We start from the raw sequence: 24,366 nt of genomic DNA, 5'->3' as shown, positions 1-24,366 counted from the left end.
TTTGTGCTCCAAAGGTCCCTAGCCCACCGCCATGTCCTCAGTCTCCTCCTGCAGCTGTTTCCCAAAGACACCGGCTCTGGTCAAACTCCCTATATCCGTCTCTGCTTTGAAGGGAAATCCCAAAGACTTGTGACCCCCTTTGAAGCGAGGGACAGCATGGGTTCTCTGACCCCAGCTACTTCTCAAGCCTGGTGGCATGGAAGACGCAAAGCCCACACCCGCACAACATTGCAGCTGGGAAGAAAGGCATCCTGCGTTCTGGGAGGGATTATGTTATATCCACACAAGATACGGATCTTAAAGCTCATCGATGCTGCCGCCCATGTGTTAATCCCTGCCCTGGCAATCCAACAGTGTAGAATCCCTGATCCTTAGCCTCAGCCCTAGCCTGGGCAGGCACAGGTACCTGAAGAAGGTCAACCTCTACTCTTCACTTGCTATGTGGCCTTGAGTCGGTGTCTTAACCTCTCTGGGCCTCCATTTCCTCATTCATAAATGGGGGGATAGTAGGATCTGATGGAGGGTTTTTAGTGCCGATTAAGGATATTAATATTCATAAGGCGCTTCAAAGCGTGCCCAGCGCACAGTTAGTAGTACATAAATATTTGTTAAATAAATATGTCTTGCTTACCTCCAAGGGTTGTGGTGGGGATCATCAGAAGATAAACATGTGAGAAGCTTGCGCTCCGTGGTAGAAATCCATACACACAGAGCGCAGCTGTGAGCTCACTTAAGTCTTCATTTCCCTGAAGGTGGCTCCCCTCACTAGGCGTGGTGCTAGGGATGGTAAGAGCCACAGATGGAAAGCCAGGACTCGGGTACCAGGGATTGTCGGGACCCCTGGAGGTGGTTGCTGGGTGGCTGGACGGGCTTGGTGGTGTATAATAGCAAGGCTCGGCTGGAAAGGTGCTGGCCGGCCAGGCACCCAGCTTTGGGCCGGGAGAGACGGCAGGTGTTTATCCAGAGGCTCTAGCTGGCCCTAATATGTTTGCCCAAATGCTCACTCCCAGATAAGAGGCCTGGAGATGAGCCGATAAGCTGGAAGCAATTAACTCATCCCAGAGGGAGCCATGAACCCATCGCACAGAGGGGGCTGTCACAGTGGCCCACACACAGGGCTTTGAGGGTCACGGGTATTAGGATGGGTAGATGCCTAGACCTGGAGGGGCCTGGGTGATGGACTCAGTGGCTGGCAGAGAGTGACCAGGGTCATGTCTCTACAGCTGTGTAGACTCCCCAGAAATGGAAGTTGTGGGTAGGCTGAGACAATCTCAAGGGGGAGGGGCTGCCTTCCACTCACTTATCTGTCTAGTCACTCATCTGCTTGTTCCCTTACCCACTCACCCATTCGTTAACTCACCCATCCGCTCACACACAGACACACACACACACACACATGCTTACTCGCTCACCCACCCGCTCAGTCGCCCACTCATCTCTCACCCTTTCTTTCATCTGTCCACCTCAGCGCAGTGCTGTGCTGCCACCCCAGCCACTCCAACACCTGCTCTCCCACTGGCAGAGGCCTCCTGGTTATGAGATGGATCTCGCTTGGTCCTCGCCTGCCAAAGAGATTCTCCCATCATGCCCTTTGTGCCCAGGATGCCAAGGCTCTGAGAGGAGGGAGATGATGTGGGCATCAGGAACAGACCCAGTTGGTCTTCAGGGACCTGAATGGTCCTCAGGGACCCTGTTGTTGTGCCTCTGCTGTGGTCTAGCCTGGGCTGGTTTGGGGAAGGAGAGAGGGTACCCAGCTTGGAGGTATGTCACTATTAGCTAAGGTGAGAGTCACATTTTGGGTTCCCATTCTGTGCTACAGTGGCCAGGTAGAGGGGAAGGTCGCAGGTCGAGATGGGGGACAGAAGGATTTGTAGTCTCAGAGGCTGTTGACCCAGGACAAGCACCTATAATCCAAAACCCTGAAATTCAAGATTCTCCAAGGTGTGCAACTTTCTGAAAAAAAATGTGTCAGGATATCTGTGGAAAATTCCACGCTGGGAAACTTTGTTTTGTACCTGGAAACATCGTGTCTGAACTTCTCTGTGGGGAAGTTACTTCCAAGTTACTGTTTGGAGTCCAGCCCCATCTCTAGAGAAGCTTGCGAGGCACATGCAAGTCCAAGGTCCAAATTCTGAAAACAATTTTACCAGGCCATTTCTGCGGGTGTTCAGCCCACATGGCAGCCAACACCCCATCTGTTCCCATGTGATCTCACATTGGGCTGTTAAATGCAGACACTGTGGGCTCAGAGAGGTGGAGCAATTCGCTCAAGGCCACACAGCAAATGTGCGTGAGTTCATTCTATCAGTCTGCCTTTACATAGCTTCCACCAGCAAAGCTATCAAGGAGACCCAAGTCTGGAGTCAGCTAGCCGGGGGTCCCCAGTCATCAGAGTTGAGGTGGCGGTGGTGGTGGTGGTGGCCCTGGCTGGCCAGCCCAGCTCTGGCCAGAAGCCTGGCTTCATCCTCAGTCTTGTTGAACCTCTGCATTCCCCGCCCCCTCCTGGATGGAGGCTCTAATTTTAGCCAGCTAGAGAGAGACGGAGAGAGCTTTTAAACCCGGACTGATTTATGCTTTTCTTTAATTGCTCCAAAAAAGTGCTCTGCATCCTAGGGGGAGGCAGGTTGGAGATGACTCTATTTAGGTTAAGAATTGAAAGCTAAGTTCTCACCAGCCTGGCAAAGAAGAGGAACTCACTCAACTTGTCACTGTGGTCCCCTCCTGCTTCCTTCTGCCTGCCTAATCCCCTAGACTGTCTGTGTGCCCCACTGGCCACCAGGAACACCCCAGGTGGTAATGTGACCCCCAGGACACTTGCCACACCCACCATAGTACCCTCCACAGCCTCAAGTATAGGAGATATTAGAGGGGTAGTTATAGCTGCTGGTGGGGGTTGGTTTTCAGGGCTCTGCCAAGGAAGGAACAAGGGCGTTCCTTCTTCACCTTGGCCATCTTCCTGGTCCCCACAGAGGCCCTTACTCCACAGATATGAGACATGTCATTTGCAGGTGCGTGTGACATTCTCTCTCTGTCTCCCTCTCTCCCTCTCTCCCTCTCCCCCCCCCTCTCTCACACACACACACATTTTGAGGCAGAATTGTAACAGTCTAGTCTATGAGACAGACTGGAGGCTGGGTCCCCAGGGTCACACAGGCTAGCAGTAAATCCCAGAAGAGCCGCAGGCCCTGTTCACTGGCCCAGGCTCTTTCTATCCACCAGGCCCTGTGTCCATCTCACGCTGCATAAACACTGTACCCAGATCAGTGCTGGGGCAGCAGCAACAGAGACTCTGCTATCACACAGAGCCAGCAGGAAGAGGATGCATGGGGCTCTGACTACAGAAAGCCCAGAAACCCATGGCCTCCCTCAGCAAGGCTGTCCCATTTGCCTTTACTATCCCAGTGACCCATCTGTCCCCAAGCTGCAAACAGGTGTAGCAAGTGACAGATGCTCAAGTGAAGGATGTGGTTACCAAACTTTACATAGTTAGGAAAGACTTCTCTCTCTCTTTTCTCCTCCATTGGGCAGAAAGCAGGGAGATAGAGGCCCAGGAGAGGGCATCAGGGCTGCCAGGGGTGTGGCGCCTGGGTTCCTGAGACTGTGTGGAGGAAGGCCAGCTGCAGTGGGCCCTTGTGTGAGCAGAAAAGCATACAGCAGGCGAACCCCCTGAATGCAGCTGGAGGCTTGCTTGTTACCGCGCCACATGGTTAACTGCTACTCCATACAAAGAGCCATTCTGTGAGTGAGGGAATTACATTTTTTGACTTTTCAAAACAACCACATGTGGCAGCTGTCCCCCCATTTATACCCTGGAAAACCAAGGCTTATGGAAGTGAAGTTTCTCAGTCACCCAAGGCCACACATGGTCAGAACTGGCACCTGACTCCCGCACCCACTATCCAGGTGACACACTCACAGCAGGAGGTGTGGATGAGGGAGTCAAGATTGAGGCTGGAGGGGTTATGTCGTTCCTTGCCTCTCGGTGCAGAAGCGGGGACAGGAAGTCAAATTTAGGCCACCAATGTTTCCTATTTCTAAGGTACATGGGAAGGAAAGAACAAAACCCCATGACTGTCCTGTTCCCACGCATGGACAAGAGGGCCCTGGGCAATGGCCGCTTTCCTAAGCAGTGGCCATTGTCTTAGATAGCCTTTTCCAGTCCACAGGGAACCCCTTCTCTTCTAAGGGAAGAGGAAGCGTCAGGGTAGGAGGTGGCTCCGTGGGTAAGGTACACGTGAGAGTAAGGACATACATTTGAATTTCAGAGCACATGGGAAGCCTGGCACGGTGGTGTGTCCACTCTCCTATGGTGAGATGTGACCTGGAGACAGGAGACTCCCCAGAAACTCTAGGGACAGCTGCCCTAGAGTAGGCAGTATGATGGGGGTCTCAGAACAGAGGAGGGGACTACCAACCCCCAAAGCTGCCGTCTGACCTCTACATGCACGCCGCCACGCAAACCGGTATCTGCTCTCATGCCCACAAACGTACCCAAGCAGTTGGAAGCACTGAAGGCCACACCACTCAGAGTAGCACCTGATACCCACCTTGACTGTGATCCCTACCCTGCAGCACTGTCTAAGCTCAGTCAGCCCGGCTGTTCACGGAGAAGCAGGTGTAGATTAACCTTGATCTTAACCCTGGGTCATCGGGGCTGACATGAAACCCCAGCCAGGCCATCAGGGATGAACTCAGGTCCACCTCAGAGTCCCATTCCCAAGAAGGGCCCGAAGGACACACAGTAGCCTAGATCTATGACAAAGATACCAGGAAGCTGGGCAGGGCCCCCCTGCTGACCCCTTGACTGGAATCCACCCTCCCCCTCCCCATCAGGCATCTCTTCCCCCCACCCCCTCCCCGACCTGTCACACACAATAGCCTCTCCCTCCCAGGTCTGAGTGTGGCTTCTCTCAGCTCCATAATGCTACACCACTAATAAGATTAAAACGTATCTCTCTCACACAGCATCGATTCATAGCCCTGATTTACCTCTGCTTCGCGGCTGCTACAAAACGGATGTGCGGGCCGACACCTTAATCTCTATCCATCTCCACGGTGGCAGCAAATAACTGCTAATTAATACCTTTCTGCCTCCAGTCGCCTGCCAGCTCCAAGGGACATCAATACACATGGCTCCCTGCCACCTAGCCCACGGTGCCCTCGCTGGGGCCTGAGGGACCGAAGGCCATCAGAGCCAGTGGCGCGACCAGGCAAGGGGTGGGTCCTAGCTGCTCTGCTCCACTCCCACCCCATCAACACACACAGCCCGCTATCAGGAAGCAGAAGTGTAGTCAGGAGTGACCGATAGACACTGGGGGACCCAGCTCCCCTAAACAGCACCTGCCATGAAGCTCAACAGAAAGCCATCCAGGGTTGCTCCGGCATGCCTTTGGTCCCATCTTGGGCCCTGTGATTTTGTTGTTGTTTGTTTTGTTTGACCCAGAATGCTTTGTTTCTGGCATCCAAGACCACAGGGCACCAGGGACCTGCAGATGACAGGTAAGGACCCACAGAGGAAGAGGCCAGCGGCTAACGCACACATCTTTGACTAGAGCTTGGTAGAGCTGAGTGAGCTCTTGCCGCTTCCTTTCGTCCCCTTGTTCAGCTCAAAGACACCTCCTCCGAGAAGCCACCCTGGATTGTCCTTCCTTCCACCCCAGACCTCTCACTGACTCCTGTCCTGGGGTATTCTGTTTGCTGCAGGGCCACAGCCAGATGTTTGCAGCTGCTGCATCTGCTCCCCTGTCAGTCCTGGGTCCTGGTCACTGCCACGTCGGCCCACACATGGTAGATGAGTATTAGATAAGCAAGTTGCAGATAGTAATCTTGGCACTGGTAATACAGAGAACAAGATGCCCCCTCCTCCCTCCTTTCTGCTAAAGACACCTTCAGTCCCTCAAGGAGGCTTCATAGACATTGCCATCGTATTTGTTTAATGGCTCCTAACAGAAGTGCCACACCCTCCACCCTGTATAACCCCTGTCAGCAGTGGGGAGAGGATGGCTGCTCCATCAGATACAACCAGATGTGGAGGCTTTCTCTGGTCCCAAAACCAAACCCTCGAGCCACTGGGTGAGCACCAGTCATCCCCACAGTTAGCAGGGGACAGATAGTAGCTCCTCTTGGGAGAGGACACTGGTCTGGTCCTAGATTTTACAGAGACCCCAGGGGAAGGGTCATGGACTCAAGACTAGGGACATGTACCCTGTGCTGTGTGACTCTGGCTAGGTTCCTCAGCCTCTCTGAGCCCGTTCTTCGCATGGCCAGATGGGTTAGAGCTGTGTGAACACCTCACAGGGGTCTCCTCTGGAGTCCATATGCATCTGCAGGGTCTCCTCCTCGCAGCAGCACGTAGCACATGGCTCAGGCCCTGCTCTGAGAGGAGGGGTGGGACCAGCCAGCAGCTGTGCCAGCCAGAGCCAGCTCGGATGCTCTTAATAAAACACAATGAAGCGTGAGATCCTAGGACATTTCTGCTAATTCAAGGCTCCCGTGAGGCGAGGCGGGGCTGTCGGTCTCGGCAGTGGGAAGGGCGGAGCGTGGGAGGTGCCTTAGGGAAGGACGAGGAGATGGGGCGAGGCACCTCCACAGCAACCCCAAGATGCTGCCCATGAGGTAGGAAGAATCTGAGGCATTTTATGCCCCTCCTGGTGGCCTGGGACAACGCACAGCTCCCTAGACTTTAGCGTTCCCAGAGAGTGGAACCTGCACCTTGCAACCCGAGGTTGGGATCACACTCACCCTCCTGTCCTCACCCCTGGAGGCTGTGTCACTTCCAAAGTGAAGTCTGGGAAGCCCAACTGAGAAAACAGAACATGAATCCCCGCATCAGGAACGAGCCACCCCTCAGCTACCATTATGGCCCATGTGCCAAGCTGTCACAGAGACGCATATGCCACCAGTGGTCCCAGGGTATCCTGTCTGGAAGCTGTGACCCTGTCAGATACTGGATACCCTTTCCTGCTTCCAAAGCCTCTCAGCGCTCACTGGACTTCCTTTCCTTCACTGCAAAACTGTGAGCCCAGCCTCCAGCCACGTGGTCCCACCACGTGAGCCACTGGTGTGTTACTCGTGTGCAGCTCCAGAGCCAGAAGCACAGCAGATGTGCAGTAGAGGGGACCCTGCACATTGAACCCACACATGGCCATCACTTCCTTTAGCCGCCTTCTTGCTCCTTGCAGGTGCCTCTCCCCTCATGGAGACCCTTGTTCCCTAGTTCTGCCCCCAAGGAGGCAGCTCAAGGGGAAAGCCTCTACCTTAGTCTCATTCCCCACATGCCCAATGCCTGCCGTGTCACTTGTAATACGGTGGGAATCCAGTAAATGCTTGTTTGAGAAAGACAATGGGTAGATGGGTGGGTGGATGGAAAGGTGAGTGGATGGATGGATGGATGGATGGATGGATGGATGGATGGATGGATGGATGGGCAGATAATTGGATAAGACCATAGATAGATGCATGGGTAGATAGACACATGGATAGGTGAGTGGATGGATCGATGGATGGATGGATGGATGGATGGATGGATGGATGGATGGATGGATGAGTAGAGGGGTGGATGGGTGGATATGTGGGTGAACCCGTGAATGGATGAGAGGATGGATGTACGATAGATGGGCAAACAGACGCAATGGACAAGTGCATATATGGATAGGTGAGTGGGTGAGTGAACAGAGCATCAGGAAGTTAGAAACTCTCTCTTCCTTGCTTGCTGCTCTGGTTTTGAAGGCCTCGTGAGCCTATCCATAGCTCCGGGTGTTGCTGGTGTGAGAGTCCTAAGCTCCCGGGGGCAGGGGAGGAGCACACATACATCTGCCATCTTCCCAAACTCTGTAGGTCTCTCTCTGCCTTGTCCCAGGGCCAGAACCAGTATATGTGAGAGGGGCTGAAATGGCTCATAAGGCATTATTGGCCTCCACAGTGTGTGAGTATGACAGGTGACCCCAAATTGAAGGAAGGAAGGAAGGAAGGAAGGAAGGAAGGAAGGAAGGAAGGAAGGAAGGAAGGAAGGAAGGAAGGAAGGAAGAAGGGAGGGATGCTTCAGAGGAGACACATGTCACATGTACAGGACTCAGTTCAAATGATGTGGGTTTGAGCAGAGGACATGGTATGTACAAAAGTCAAAAGGGCAGCTCAGAGCATGGGAAGGCAGGCCCTACTGTGTAGTTTTGAGTGTCTTTAGTGGCCCTCCCTGTAGGCCACACATCCTCCACTTCTTCCCAGAACACTAAACAATGGGTTTCCTTGAAGCCATGCTCTCCAGGTTCCAGGAAGAGAGGAGGATGGATGTAGACCTGTGTGCTCAGAGATGACAGAGCATGGGGAACATCTCCCATTGATGGAGAGGCACAGAGGGACGGGTCCAGTTACCTTCCCCAGTGGCCCAACTGTGAGGTCCTAGGGTCCCAAAGTCCCCCTCACCCCAGGAGTCACACAGGGTCTAGCAAAGCTCTAGTTAAACCAGGCTAGCAGAGAGACAAGCAGGCAGAAAACATGGCCACACACCTGCTACCTCGAGAGAGTGACTTCACATCTCTGGGTGACTGCTGATCCCACACTAGCAAGTGCTTTGCCGAGGAAGGTGTCCCGGGAGTGAATTCACACAGTGGAGAGCAGACTCGGTGCTGGACACAGAGGAAGCTTGCTGGGCATTTGCTGTTGGTACTGCTCGCAGTGGACCTGGCCCTGCGAGACTCCATCTTGGACCATGAGTCCAGAGCTGTGCCCTGGCGCACACAGCTGACAGAAGGACTAGCAACCACTGGCCCCAGAGGCCTGTTCTCTGGGAAAGGAGACTCTCCCGAGTTCCAGGATGGAGCTGAGAATTCAGCTGCATCTTAATCCCTTTGCCTGTTGCTGTGACTAAAACATCCCAGCAAAAGCTGTTAGGAGGAGTTTAAGTTTACAGTTCAAGGCTGCAGTCAGTTGTACTTTATTTTTTTAATCTCAATCAGGTATTTCTACCCCACCTTTGATCATTTAGTTCACAGATAATGGGCACAAAACTTTTACATTTATAATAAGTCTTAGATAGCACTAGAGCTGGGCAGATATCTACCCTCTAAGCTATTAGAATCTTCTTCCCAGTCAATAACTCTGAGTTATAGCTTGTCATATACCATCTGGGCCACTCTTACTCCAACTAGCCAGCCCTCGTGGCCAACTTTTTCATGACTCCCCTACCCTGGGCATCTTCTCCTTTCTCCACCCTCTTCTCCCTCCTTCTCGTGGTCTTCCTCAACCCCCAAGCCCTGGAACTGAAACTCCACCTATCTTTCTTGTGCCCAGCTATAGGCTGTAGGCATCCTTATTCACCAATCAGGGATAACTTAGGGGGAGGGTCAAGGTTGCATAGCTTCACTAGGGTCTCTGTGAGAATCTCCTCCCTTGTCCCTGGGGGCAAGCAGGGCCAGGATTTAGCATTACAATACTAGCAACAGACCTCAACAGCAGCCCATCCAACACAGGAGGCACACATGCTGGAGTGTGAGGCAGCTAGTCATGTGGTATCAAAGGTTGGGAAGCAGGGGTGAAGGATGTTGGTGCTCAGCTTGCTTTCTCCCTTTAGGTGTACCCCACCTTAATGACTTAATCGGGATAACCCACTGATGATGTGCCAAAGGCTAACTTAACCGAGAAAATTCCCACAGACGTGCCTGCAACTTGTCCCAGGTCCTGTCAAGTTGGCTATGAGCGCCAGGGAAACCATCTTAGAGCAGGTCTAGCCAACTTCCACTAAAGCCATCTGGGATCTGCAGTGTGTCACGACCCGCCTTGCTTCTTTCTCTGTCTCCCAGAACTCCAGGTCCCCCCCAGCCCTTTGTACACAAAGATTTTGGTTTTTGTAACTCCCACGGCTCCCATACAAACTCCTATGTACTCTTCAAGACCCACTCATGTATGGCCCTCTGCAGCGATCTTTGGCTGGCATATGCATCAGTGATTTCCCCAGCCTGTGTGCCCCCATGGACTTGGTGGCTCCTCCCAATTTAGAAGTTCTAACAGTAATGCGTCTGTGCCCACTTGAGAACAATGATCTTAACCAGCTTTAGCCACAGCCCAAGCACAGGGCCCAAACCAGAGCTGGTGCTCACGGAAGTGGTGGGTCTGTACTCTTCACCATGCATGGTATTGGAGTATCCCTTTTCTCTCTTATATCTTGAAAAGGGTCCTTTCGGGGGGAGATGTTTCATGTCAAAAGACGGCAGTGTCTGGAGCAAGTGGCCTAACCCCTCTAAGCCAGTTTTTTCCATCTGTAAAACATGGGTCCCTGCAGTAGGAGAAACACCAGCTGAGACTTTAGGGGCTCTTGTGGACACAGATGGGGCTTGCCTTCCACACTCTGTTGTGGAAGATTCCCCGGGTCGCTCTGATCCACTCTCTCTTCAGTCTTACAGGAGAGTAGATGAGAGAGTGTATGGGGGTAGGATGTTTCATAGACATCAGCTCCTGGGGCTCAGGACCCCCAGACTTGGGATCTTCCCAACAAACCAGTCCTTCTCAAGGTCCCTGCAGCCACTGGAGTCAATTAGAAACTGTCACGTGGAAAGGCAGCCACGTGTTTGAGTATGAACTACAAATGATTCACTCGGTTTAGCAAGGTGTACATTATACCCAGAGCGAGACAAATGAACAAGAGGAATCCCTTCCACCTGACTTTCAGCCATGTATCATGTGAAGAACAATGTGTTTGGATGTGCCAGGAGCAAAGGCCGTGGAAAGGGGACTTGGGTTGGCTGCCTCAGCAGAGTACAAGGCAGGCAGCATCCAACAGCACCCAATACCCTGGGGAAATAGGATTCTTGGCTGAACTGGTTCTCTGACCAAGGACCATCCATGTACAGTGACTCACTGTCTTAGTCAGGGTTTGTATTCCTGTACAAAACATCATGGCCAAGAAGCAAGTTGGGGGAGGAAAGGGTTTATTCAGCTTACACCTCCACATTGCTGTTCATCACCAAAGGAAGTAAGGACAGGAACTCACACAGGGCAGGAACTTAGAGGCAGGAGCTGATGCAGAGGCCATGGACGGGTGCTGCTTACTGGATTGTTTCACCTGCCTTGCTTAGCTTGCTTTCTTATAGAACCCAGGACTACCAAAGCAGGGATGGCACCACCCACCATGGACCCTCCCCACTTGATCACTAACTGAGAAAATGCCTTACAGCTGGATCTCATGGACCCATTTCCTCAAGGGAGGCTCCTTTCTCTGTGGTAACTCCAGCTTGTGTCAAGTTGACACACAAAACCAGCCAGTACACTCACAAGACACAGAAGTGGGTCCTTATTAAACAATTTGAACTAGTGCAGAGAAAAGGTAATGGATTGGAAAGATTGCCTGCCACAACTTGGTCCCCAAGGTAGCGCCCAAAGGATCACGCAGGTCACAGAACCAGGAAGGGTGGGGAGGGGAGAGGCAAAGGCTGGGATAGAACTCACTCAGAAACAAAGCCAAGAGCAGTGTTGGCTGCATGGACAGATGCGAGTCAGCTTAGGACAGGGGAGTTCTGTCTTGCCCGCAGCACTTCAGAGAAGGTGCCAGGGAAGAAATTGCTGTTGGCATTTGTCAAGGCAATTTTCACCGAGCGCGGTGTGCATAGACTTCTCCTGAGTTTCAACTGGCAAAATTAGCCTCCATCAAAGTCAATTTGAACCTTTGAGTAGATGGAGGCGGGGCTGGGATGGGGACGTTGGGGGTCAGGGAACAGGGAGCTGAGTGGACAGATGTGGAATGCTCTCAGAGGAGACTATGGGGTCAGCTACTCCCTACTGAGAGTGCTCTTTTAAAAGGCCGGTAAGTAAAGCCACCTCGATGGCTCACTCATGGGCCTTCTTCCCCCCACCCACACCTCCGCCCTACTCTGCCTGGGGAGCACCTACTCGGAGCAGTGAAGTTGGAGCCTGTTGGTGATGAATATGGTTTGGGTGCTTGCGCCAAGAGCTGGTGGGGATGTGAGGAGAGAAGATCAGAATGGATCTAAGAAGAAAAGAACATCTCTGTGGGAAACAGAGTGGAAAATGGACTGGGAATGACGAATCAGCACGCCCTGGGGTGAAGTCATCCATCAGCGAGATGGCCTGGATGGGGGGTGGGGGTGGGGGCGGGGATCCTGAAGCATCCAGAGTTGGAGAGAGACACAGCAAAGCCTGTCACAGGCCAGTGCGGTAGCTGGCAACCCTTGCACACACTGTGATGTCCTGGAGAGGCAAGCTCACCTCTTTCCTGGTTCAAGGGAAGTCTGTCTTCACGGGCTCTGTGTTTGTGACTCTGTCAACTGGGAGGGTCCGTTAGCGTTAGCATACCAAACCTGTCTCACATCACCACCACCATCACACCAGTCCTCCACGGAGAGCATCTCTCCCTTGACAAATGGGGAAATTGAGGCTGGAACAGGAGTGGGTAACTCCTCCCACGATGGCAGTAAAGCTCACTCTTGCACTTGGCTCTGTGCTGAGTACCTCGGAGGCTGAGTACCTGGGATGGTCAGCTGTTGCGCGGTGGGTACTGGCAGCAGACCCAACAGGCAACTTTTCCCTCTTTAGGTCCCTGCCAAGTCCCTTCAGTCCAGCCCACCTTGCCCTCAGGCAGTGTCTATACACATTACTTCCTGGTCTCCATGGGTCCCCAGGCTACTGAGGACCCCCCACCCCTGCATAAACAACCCTGATGTAGCCCCTGTCCTGGGTCCCCATGCTACCCTGAGGCACTCACAGATCATGCAGGCTGTTCCCTCCCCCAAAGCCCAAGCCTGTTGCTCCCTCCAGACCCAGTGGCTCACAGCTCCCTCCCACCACCACTTCCCTCCACAGAATACCTGATCCGCACCACCTGCTCTGCGTTGCATTTAACATTTTTCTTTAACCTTGCTCGTTATTTACTTAGACAAAGCCACTTTAAAGAAAGAGGGAGAAATTAAATCACAGCCCCAAATGGCAAGCCAACACCAGTTGCTTTAAATAGACGCAGGAACCAATGGCAAAGAGAACCAAACTGGAACATGAGGCCTCTTGCTCATAGAAGGCTTGTGGCCCCAGTGAGGCAACTTTCCTTTGTAGACAGGGCCTTGCTATGTAGCCTAGGCTAGGCTGGTACTTGTGATATAGCCCAGGATAGCCTCCAACATATAATTCCCCCTGCCTCAGCCTCATGAGTTCTAAGATAACAATATGCCCAGCCCAGTCCAGCTTCCGGCTCATTATCTTTTTGCTGAATGGGGAGCTTAAAGGATGATAGCAGAGATCTCAAGATGGTTAGCATCCCCTGAGGTATTGTCCTGGGTGGGGAAGGACAGCCTGAAAAAGGAAAGCTACAAGAGCATCCACCCCAACCCCACTTGAGGTGGTACACCTGTCCCCACCGCGACACAGCCCCACCCACCCGTGGGACTTGCTGAGGTAGAAATGTCCCTCTGAACCACCCCCCACAGTGGCCATCGGCCACCAGCACCTATGACGTTCTCACCAGGTAGAGACTGAATTTGGTTAGTTCATTCTGTCATATGGACACTGAAAGACTTCATCTTTTTATTAATGTGTGTAAGTGTGAGTTTGTTTGTATGTGCATATGTGTATATATGTATGTTTGCATGTATGAATGTATGTTTGTACTGTGCATGTCTATGTGTATTGTGTGTGCATGTGTGTATTATGTGTGTATATATGTATGTTTGTATGTATGTGTGTTTGTGGGCATGTCCTTATATATATGTGTGTATGTGTGTGTGTATGTGTGTGTGTGTATGTATGTATATTTGTGTTTGTGTGCATTCATGTGTATTTGTGTGTGCATGCAGGCACGTGTGGAGACCAGAGGCTGATGTTGGAAGGTCTGTTTTCAGTTTCTCCTCAAGGATCTGGAAGGCTCTCTTATGGCTAGACTGTGAGGTCAGCAAGCCCCTGGGATCTGCCCGCTTCTGTCCTCCCTCCCTCCCTTCAGTCCTGGGATTATGGGAGTGCACAATGCCTGGCTTTCTCATAGGTTCTGGGGTGTCTTAGTCAGGGTTTCTATTCCTGCACAAACACCATGACCAAGAAGCAAGTTGGGGAGGAAAGGGTTTATTCGGCTTACACTTCCATGCTGCTGTTCATCACCAAAGGAAGTCAGGACTGGAACTCAAGCAGGTCAGAAAGCAGGAGCTGATGCAGAGGCCATGGAGGGATGTTCTTTACTGGCTTGCCTCCCCTGGCTTGCTCAGCCTACTCTCTTATAGAACCCAAGACTACCAGCCCAGGGATGGTCCCACCCACAAGGGGCCTTTCCCCCTTGATCACTAATTGAGAAACTGCCTTACAGATGGATCTCATGGAGGCATTTCCTCAACTGAAGCTCCTTTCTCTGTGATAACTCCAGCTGTGTCAAGTTGACACAAAAATAGTCAGTACATGGGGATACCACAGAAAATACTCTGCCCATCTCTCTGGATGGTCATGGCCTCCAATGGCTGTGGCCCTAGACTGTACATCCCAACGTGGTGCCTGGTCCCAGAACCCTTCCATCTTCACCTGCTCAACAGAGGCAGAAAAAGGGAGGAGAAGGAGGAGGAGGGAAGATCTAGCTGGTTCCTGAGGCAAGAAGCCACTCCCTGCAGCTCAGGCTATCCTAAAAGCCACTAACCCCGCCCTCTCAGGCAGCTCTAGCCTCCGGAACCTCTCCACACAGGCTGCCTAGCTTCTGCCTCACCCCACCTCAGGCAGGCAGCAGGCCCCATCCCCCGTACCCCATCCACACCGCCTCCCCTCCCAGCAAGTAGCGACCCACTTTTCGGCAGCAGAAGGGAACAAAGAGGTCTTTGTGAAGTGGCCATCATGGCTGTCCCCACGGTGTTCCTTCCGCCCCTGCCTGGGACAGTAGGTGCCCCATGACAATTAGCAGCTGTTCACCTGCTCCCTGGAGCCAGGCACCTGGCCTTTGGCTATTCTATAGCTTGAATCTCTGCTTGAGGAGAAATACCAGCCAGGCTGGCTCAGGCGAGGAGGCATGAGTGCCAGCTACAAATGCCAGTGCCAGCCCCCTGCCTTTCCCCTGCCTGGCCTTTGTGCCCCCAAGCCTCTGTGCTGCGCATCCAGACCAGCAAAATGCCAGGGCAGCCCATGGGTGCTTTCCTTTTGGGTGAGGTGAGTGAGCGGGAAGGACAGACAGATAGAGCTGGCCGGGGAGACAATGGTAGAATCAGGGACTAGAGACAATTAAGGCCATCAGAGGATCCTCTGCAGTTACAGGGACAAAAGGGCAAAGGGGACAGCCTGGGGAAGGAAGGGAGACCCAACAGCTCAGCTGCTTTGCCCTCTGGCCGCTCCTAGGGTTTATGAGACTGGGGACTGCCCACCTTACTCCCCACTGCCCCGTGTGCTGCCAAGTCCCCACCTGACACTGGGAAACCCTGCAACTCTTCACACTGGGCTCTTCAGGCATGGGACACTGGAACATGCCTCCCCACGCCCCAATTACTCTACATTGCGCTTAAGAAACAGTCCATCCTATCCCTCGCCTCCGGGTTCACATCATTAACAGGGAGGACAAATCAGGTCCAGTTTACTGGGAGGCTGAGGCAGGAGGATTGTGCAAGCTCAAGGCCAGGAGAAGCAATGTAATCAACCCCTGTATCAAAAATAAAAAAGTCCAGGTATGGTGGGTGGTGCACGCCTTCATTCCCAGCACTCAGAAGGCAGAGGCAGGAGGATCTCTGTGAGTTTGAATCCAGCTTGGTCTACATAAGCTTCAGGACAGCCAGGGCTCCATAGAGAGATTCCATCTAAGCAACAACAACAACAACAACAACAACAATAACAATAACAAAAGTGCTGGAGGAGGCAAAGCTCAGAAGATCACTCACCTATCACACACAAGGTCTCGTGTTCTGAAACAAGTATATTTTAAAAAACAAAAACAAAACCAAAAAAGGTGAGAAGAACAGAAAACTTCCCTCTCCTCCAGCCCTCTGCAGCGCCAAGAGTCTGGAACTCAGTAGGTTCTTTACAATGCCAGCCTGGATCTGCACTGTGTCACCTTGCCCCGGCACTCCCTGGGCAGGGCTTGTCGTTACAGCAGTCGCATCTCACACTGGTCCTGCACCAGACATCACGGCTTCCTCCTGCCCCCTGACATGCCTATCCCAGCAGCCTTCCAGGGAGGGCTTGTACCTTTGGGGAAACCAAGGCTGAGAGCAATGACTGCCACCACGGGGGCCATGTTGGAGACAGACCTGACCAGAAGTTCCAGGAGTTTCCCCATAGACAGCCATCCATCTTGGCTCTGGTTTGGGCTGTGCAGCCATGGAAGATCCCAGTCAGAACATCAAGAGCCACGGGCAGTCCCTGAAGAGTTGTGTACCTTTTCAGAGGCTACCTCATCTCTGGGATCCCCAACAACCATTCCTCACCCAACGGAAGTTCCAGAGAGCCTCCAGCTACAGGGCTAAACTCACTCTGGCTCCCAGATTCTAAGTACTGACCAGATCCTGGGCCTGGATAACAGAAGGCCCCAGCTGCCATCCAGCCACAGCGGCCATACACAGTCTAATGCCCGGCTCAATTGTGGACCATGCCTTCCAGGCTCAGCGGTATAATTTTGTTCTTCCATCTTCCTTGGACTTCTCTGCTTATCAGTCATGTTCAATGTCTCTACAGTGAAAGACATTGCAGTAAAATATCACACACACAGACACACACAACCTCTTAAGATTTTATGTTGGGCCACACTCTTAGCAATTCGAGGCTGGGTGTGACCCTGTGACTCATTGACCAAGAGCTCTCTGGTTGTGCTGTCCTCAAAGCCTTCCTGCTTGTTCCCTGGAACTTATTCTTAAAAGGGAGTACCTCTAAGGGGTGACACCACAGGCCCAGCACCCTTAGCATATGCTCTAAGTGGCTGCATCTGCCTCCAAGGAGGGCACTACAGCTGTATGCTGACTGGTTCAGGCCTGGCAGAGACTCCAAGTCTCCACTCACAGAGAAGAGTTGCAGCTTGTCTGTTGTTTTAAGGAATGGGGAGGGGAAGGGAGGGGAGGAGAGGGGAGGGGAGGGGAGGGAGGGGGGAAAGAAAGAGGGGGAAGGGAGGAAAAAATAAGGGAGTGGGAGGGGAGGGGAAGGAAAAGGTGGATGGGAGGGGAAAGGGAGGAAGGGGAGCAGAAGGAAAAGAAGGGAGGAGGGGAGGGAAAAGAGGAATGAGAGAGACATTCATCTCTTCAGGAACATGTATACACACACACACACACACACACACACACACGCACACACACACACACTCACTGGGATGAGGTCATGCCTGTTGGCCCTTCTCTTTGCAGATATGCCCTGCCCCCCAGCAGATGCCCACTGATTTTCTTAATGATGACAGTGTCTAGCAGGGACACGCCCTCTCCCATCTGTGCAGATGAACACACTGAATAACCCTTTCACCTTGAGTTTGGTGAAGGATGAAGTACGCACACTGGATCTCTCAGCCAACCTCAGGGCTGGGCCCAAGGAAGGAGGGAGTGTCAGACTTCCCAGGGAGCAGAACCCAGCCTGGGAAGCAGACAGCACAGTGCTGGCCCCCTGCTGATCCCTTACTGGCTGGGTGACTTTGGCAGTCACCTAACACCCTGTGTCTCAGTTTCCTCCTCTGCAAAATGGGACTGGTTTTATGTCTCAGAGAGGGGATAAGTATTAAAGGAAACATGAAAGAAAAAAACCACGTAGCTAGGATATTCACCACTCCTTCCCCCACTAGGCAAAAGATCTGCTTCCCATGGAGCTGTAAGCATCAGTCAGGATATCCAGGCGGAGAGGCATCCTTAGAGGGCCCCTGGCAGCCTTGGCCAGCATACCTGGAAGGCTGCTGCCAAAGGGAACGATGGAAAGAGAGCTCGGGGCAAGGCCAGGAGCTCTGCTTGTCTGTGATCAATTTTAAAGAGTGGTTCCTCAGTTTCCTAAACTGTAGCAATAGGTTTGTAAAGCCATCTTGTAGTGGGAAATGAGGACATATCGATACAATGGAAGTTATGAAAGAGAAAAGCCCAAATTCAAAGTACCACCCAATTCCAGGAAGGGAGTGGTCTTGGGTTGCTTTAAAAACAAACAAACAAACAAACAAACACACACACACACACACACTGTGAACCAAGACTATTCCAGCCCTGGGCACTGATCTCCATCTAGGGCAGCGCAACTGCACAGCTCCCTGCTCAAGGCACTGGGATATTAGGGGTTGAGATGAAAGCCACCAAGTTCAGTGACCCCGGAAGTCAGAAGTCACTCCAAGCCTAACTGAAAAGCCCCAATTATATAAGTTTGACCTCCCAGGAAAATGTTCTTGGATGTGAGGAGGCGTGGCTTGGAAAGGGGCGGGACCACGGGGACGTCCACGGGTGAGATAACTAGACACCATTCAGTCCTCAGCAGTGGATCGGAGGCACACGGAGGAGTGTGGTGTCCTCACGCGGTGGGGCTTAGAGAACACAGAAAGGGGATCATCTATGAAGCCCATCTCCCTGCAGGCAGTCGCAGCTCCGCATCATCGTGAGCCTTATCCAGTCACCCCTTAGACCATGTCTGATTACACCCAGTTGCAGACCAGAAGCTTGCAGGCCCGGCCCACCCTCTCCACCCTACCCCCACCCCCACCCCCAGGTTCCGACAGGCCAGGTTTCTGGATCCTTTAGCTCTAATTAGGTCTTCCCAGAGCCCCCTGCTTTCAGCAGAGAATGTTCCAGAGCGTAACTAGCCAAGTTTAAAGAGTCTCATCGCTCCCTCTACCTCCTCAGCCCGGCTCTTTTAGGGTCACTGTGCAAGTTCAAGTATGCAGCTTCCCATTGCCCAGTTCAGAGTGCTTCAGGGAGTCCCTAGGCGATGTTGGAGACCAGAGAAACAGGCCTTCTTTGAAGAGCCTAGTGGTAGGGAGTGGGGTATGGGAGTGATGCAAAAGGTACACAGCTCTTTTGCTCTGCCACTTCACTCCTCGTGCCCTTCCCGCAGCAGTGACTGTGTCCCTCTCGGGAAAGGCCAGTGAGTCTCTGAGTGCGATGCCTGAATCCACCATCTCTTCCCGGGCAAACCCCTGGCTGGTTAGCTCCGCAAAGCTACGCCAGGTGCACGAATCGTGGGCATTACCGCCGCCTGCTAAAAGGGCGCCCTCCTCCGGCCCAGCCCGCCGCTCACGCTCGCGAGGACTCTCCCCTTGCTCCCACCTGGCAAGGTGGCACCTAGCCTGGAAAGGGAAACTGGATCCCACCCAGAGGATTTCGCACCCCTATAGAGAAGAAGAGCCTTGGAGCCTCAGGGGTTCCTGCGCCCAGCACAAGTTTCGAGTCCGAGATCTGGGCCTGCGGAGCTGAAAGGAGGCGGTACCCCCACCCACGTGCCCTGGTTCCACGCGTTCACCCCGGCTCCCGGAGCAAGCCCTTCCCGCAGCCTGCAGAAGCTAGCGAGCCGAGCCAAAGCTCCAGGGCGCCTAAATAGCTCTCCGCAGCCAAGCCGCTCAGGCGCCAGCTCGCAGGGTGGGGTCCTGACGCAGTCGGGGTTCCCCACCCGGTTCTTCCCCTCCCCTCCCCCCGCTTCGTTACACCGTGTGCATCCCAGGTTGAGAAGAAGGGGAGCTTCCCGTTCGGTCCCCAACCCCCAATCCTGCTCCCTGCAGCGTCCAGGTGAGGGCTCCCGTGCCTTTCTACAAAGCCTAGCGTCTTCTCGGTGGCGCTGGAACCCGGAGCCTCCCACTTGGAATCTTTCCCTCTAGAGACATCCATCTCAAAGGGGGAAGCTCTTGTCCCCAAAGTTACAGAGAGATTTGATATACTTCAGAAAGTATAGGCACCCAGAGAGGGTAGGAGGGACAAAGTACCTGCCTGACATCCCTTTGGGTCTCCACCAGCTTCTCCCCCACTGCCTACAGGATCACCTCCCAAGGCTCAAATTCTCCCATTAGCGGACCAAGCTCTCTCTTCAAAGACTCAGGCGATTGAAGGGTGTAGGTTATTTTAGAGGCACGCCCCTTGGAGGACAATCTCAGAGCTCATATAGGTTTTTTTCAGTTTGCGGGACAAGAATTGACCCTCCACCGCGGCCTAAATGGGACAGAGGCCAAGGCTCCATCGGAGACAATGCCTACTTTTTCCACTCTCCCACCTCCCCGGGTGGCCACGCTCTGATTTCAACACCGGTGGTTGGTTGTGACTTGACCTGGAGAAGCTTCCCCCATCCCCTACCCCCCACCCCCGCCCCCACCCTCTGGAATCCCCCACCTATGACTCTGTTGGCCCTGCCTCCGCCCTGCTGGGCTGGCATCTGCCCCCTGTTCCCTGCCCCGAAGGCACTGGGGCGTCAAGTTCGACTTCCATATCATTTAAGACCCACCAGAGGGCGGCGCTGGGCAGGGTGCCCCTCCTCCCAGGTAGCCCTCACCATACACTCTAGAACTGCCCCGCACTGCTGGCTCTGGGCAAGCCTTTGAGCTCCAGTTTCCTTCATCTGGTTCAGCCTAGGCCATGACCAAGCCCATGCGGGACACACACACAGACGCGAGCCATACTGTTGGAACTCCTCCAGCCCCAGATGTGCTCACAGTTCCCTGCCCAAGTTCCCTTGATCTGCACCTGCTCCCAGACCCAGAGCTTCTAGGACCTCAAGTCCTGTACTTCCACGTGTAGCTGGGTACACTCCTGCCCAGCTCTAACAGAAATACAGTCACCGGCTGTCACACAGCCCTCTAGAGACCAGTCAGCACACCGGGGATCGGCGTGAACCGCCACACCTCAAACACCCTTTCCTTAACAGGCTCCCACATGCTGCGACGCTCACACACTTACCCTCCTGAAGGAGTTCACACCCCCAAACACTCAGACTTTCTCTCTCACCTCTCCATGCAACTGATCTAGACTCTCTGTTACCTCTCTCTCACACACACACCATCACACAGCCACATCTAAATGTACTCCCGTGCCCTCTACACACATAGATGATTCTCGGACACTCACAGACCCAACAAAGACACACACACACACACACACACACACACACACACACACACACTGGCACAGACCCACGAGGGCTTTCTCCAAAAGATCTATCCTCTCTTCGCTACACGGAAGCCCTCCTGGACTCTGCCTACAGCCCGAGACTCCCAGAGCCATCCGGGCCCGCGCCCTTCTCGGTCTTTGCGCGCATCCCCCGGCCCCGGGCTCCCGCGGGAGCCCGCACACTCACCGCGTGCCAGGTCCAGAATCGCGGCGAGCAGCAGGCAGGAAGCGCGGCGGAGGCTTGGAGCAGCTTGCATGGTGTCCAGAAGCTGGCGACGCTGGCCGAGGCGGCGGCGGCGGCGGCGGCGGCGATCGCGGTGGCGGCGGTGGGTCCCCTCGCCATGGGCTCAGAAGCGCTTGTGACCCGGGCCGCCGGCCGTGGCGGTGACGAGAGGCGAGGAGAGCCGAGGGGAGGTCCCCATGCTACTGTAGCCGGGCTGCCAGGCTACCCGGGGCTGCTCTGGGCTGTACCGGGATGCTCCGGGCTGCACCACCAGGCTACTCTGGGCTGTAGTAGGATGCTCTGGGCTGCACCAGACGCACTGGCTGCTCCGGGCTGCACCGGACCTGGCTGGGGCGCGCAGCTGCTCCTGGCTGGTTGGATGCGATCGGCGGCCACGGCGGCCGGAGTCGGATCCGTGGCGGCAGTGGCGGAGTTTGGAGCCGAAGCTCTGCCCGCGCCGCCGCGCTCTGCCCAGCGCTCGCTCTTCTCGCGCCCCCTCCTCTCCCTCCTTTCCTGCCGCCCCGCCCCCGCCCCCCCCCCCCCCGCCCCCCGCGCTGCGCTCGCTGCCGTATTCTACAGACTTTTCTTTAATCCGTTCTGGGCTGTTCGGCTCTCGTCCGCTAAGCCGATTTATTGCAGAGAGGAGAACTCGCCCCCCTCCCTCTCGGCTTCTACCCTCTGCTCCCCCCCACCCCTATCTCATCACAACTGCTTGCTTGTGAGCCGCATCCTCCCATACACACACACACACCAAGCTTCGCTCCACCCGAATCGCCCTCCCCACCCCTCCACCTGGCCGTGTCCCTGGACGCCCCTTTCCTCAGCTTGGTGGATGCAAGTACCCTTTCTCCTTCCAGGAGAGAGAGATGCTTTGCCCGGAGGGATGTAGGTCCTCAGGGCTTGCTTTGACACCTATGAACGTCCTCCTTAGGGGCTTTCGGAGCTTCAGTGTTCCACAAATAAGGGCTACCCTCCAACCCGCGCCCCGCGCAGTACAGCTGCATTGTATGTGCAGGCAGGACCGGGCAAGGGAGGCATCGACTTTTTCTTCTGCCTGAGACCAAGATGTCACTTTTTTTTTTAAAATCAGGTCTGACACCCCAGCTTCTCCACCTGAGAACCGGGGTGGGGTTGAAACTTGTGTCAGATCGTCGCTTTGATAGCGACCCACAGATGCGCACACACCATTGAGCCTGGGCCATCTCCCACGTGAGAAAGAGGCAGGTGCTCCTAGCTCTTAGGGTGGGGGTGGGGTGGGGGTGGAACTACACAAGGGACCAGGAGTTAGACCATCAAGTTCCAGAACCAGAGAGTGAATCTGAGTCCCCAAACCAGGACCCAGGTCTCCTTATTCTTCACTCTCCAGGGAAGTCCCAGCTTCCCTCGCTTTACTAAGCTGCTGCATCCTTGTTGCTCAGTTTACTTAGCCGGGCAATGGGTACACTGGCAGCCCCACTGGCTGCAGGCCTTGGGAGAGGGGTGGGCAGTGAGTAATGGCCTGGCAGGTGCTACTGGGAGAGGGTGCTACTTGTGCCAGGATGCCCCACGGAGTGACCCATTCTCTTCCTTTACCCTCTGCAGCCTTGGCAGCACATGGTCTTTCAAGGCAGCTAGCTAGCTAGCTGCAGCTCAGGGTCGCTCAGCCTCCCTGCTCCAGGGAAGGAGCGATTTGCATTTATTTAGATCTGAGCGAATACGTTCACCTGACAGGCTTTAGAAGGATCCTCTCAGTAAAATAATAATAATGATCGTAATAAACCCTTATAAATAGGTGTTTGATTACAGTTTGTCCCTCCGTGGGTATTTTTTTTTTTTTTTGAATCAGACTAATTGGTTGCTAGCCTGATTGGGCTGGATCTGGCTTGAACACTGGAGTCTTGGGCCTTTATCCTTTCCCTGGCTGTTCTCCACTCCCCCTTGCTACGTCTCCAAGTCTCATCTTCCCCAAGCTACTGAGGGGTGAGCTTGAGGGCATCTCCCCTCCCCTCCAAAAAAAGCTCCCCCACCCCCTGCTAAGCCAGCCACGGGAAGAGCACAACCCTTGCCTGTCTGATCCTGCCAGTCTCTCCCTCCCACCTCTCTGCTTCTGGCTTAGGAAAAAGCTATGCAGGATTCTAAGCCCTCGGTGTGAGAGGTTCCCTGGCTGAGGAGCTCCAAGCCCAGATCCCCCCCACCCCCCACCCCCGTGCTGGGCTAGTCTTACAGGAAATGCATGCATTGCTGTGTGGCCTTCCATGCTCTTGGAGTCTAGGTGCAACAGGAGGGAGCCAGGTGAGGGAGGACAGGCAAGAGTTCTTCAGAAGGCCAAGTGGGCGTGGCTTTCTGGCCACACCCACCTACCACTGTCCTTGAGGGAGGAGCTGAAAGGAGCAGGTCGTTGGTGACACTACCATCAGTCCCATGCTTAACCAGCTGGGAAAGAGGGCCAAGGTATTGTCTCCATGGAGTCCTCTAAGAATGGCGTCACTGGAGAGGGTGGAAAGGAGAAAAGAAGTTTGAAACCAGGGAAGTCTGATTTCACGGCTGAGTGTCTTGGGCCTGGAGTTTTTTATACCTTAATGGACCCACCTTTATTCCCAAATCATCTTCACTATCCACGCTGTCCTTAAACATTATCCTGTGGAGAAAGTACTGTTCACCCTGGCCCGTGGCACATAGTAGGTCTTCACTGAGTATTGGATGGATGGAAAAATGAATGAAAGGCTGAATGAAGTTGGATCACTGGTTGGTTTGTTCCTTAGCACTGAGCTCAAGCTGGTACTCGGTGGGTGCTCAGAGGCAAGCTGTAGCCATGAACCTTCTCAGAGATCCAGGATTGTGACGCTACTCCACCCTGGTGCAGAGTTGATTTCCCTTGGAAGGGCCAGGCTGCCAAAGCACGCCTATTACCATATGGTAATGATAATAGCAACAGCCCGCCTCCCAGCTCGGCCCAAAGCCCCGCCCCTTCTGCTCCATAAACCACAGCACTGGAGTCCTTTCTTCTGCTGCATAGAAAGGTGACTCTGAAGCACAGTCAGTTAACAGGGGGCTCTGGGAAACTGAGGCAAAGGAGAAGTCACCCAGGGCAGCCACAGGCTTTTCATTTAGTTTATGTCTACTGCTGCCCGCCAGAGGCGGTGCTTGCAGTTTGCTCTCCTGGCACTCAGACTC

The 24,366-nt window shown here is 53.9% G+C and overlaps 1 protein-coding gene across 1 annotated transcript in view; it reads right to left on the bottom strand.

The window, feature by feature from the left end:
• Positions 1 to 21,688, bottom strand: part of Igsf21 (immunoglobin superfamily member 21) — a 219,300-nt gene extending 197,612 nt beyond the window's left edge. Inside the window, exon 1 of the mRNA XM_021161084.2 lies at positions 21,178 to 21,688. Within this exon, the coding sequence (XP_021016743.1) occupies positions 21,178 to 21,247 (70 nt within the window). The 5' untranslated portion in view covers positions 21,248 to 21,688. The remainder of the gene's footprint in view (positions 1 to 21,177) is intronic.
• Between the last annotated feature and the right edge of the window lie 2,678 nt (positions 21,689 to 24,366).

The sequence above is a fragment of the Mus caroli genome, unplaced genomic scaffold, assembly GCF_978045245.1.
Source record: "Mus caroli unplaced genomic scaffold, Mus_caroli_1 scaffold_6, whole genome shotgun sequence".
Taxonomy (NCBI): Eukaryota; Metazoa; Chordata; class Mammalia; order Rodentia; family Muridae; genus Mus; species Mus caroli.
The sequence above is the reverse complement of the archived record's forward strand: the minus strand, read 5'-3'. Positions and strand labels throughout refer to the sequence as shown.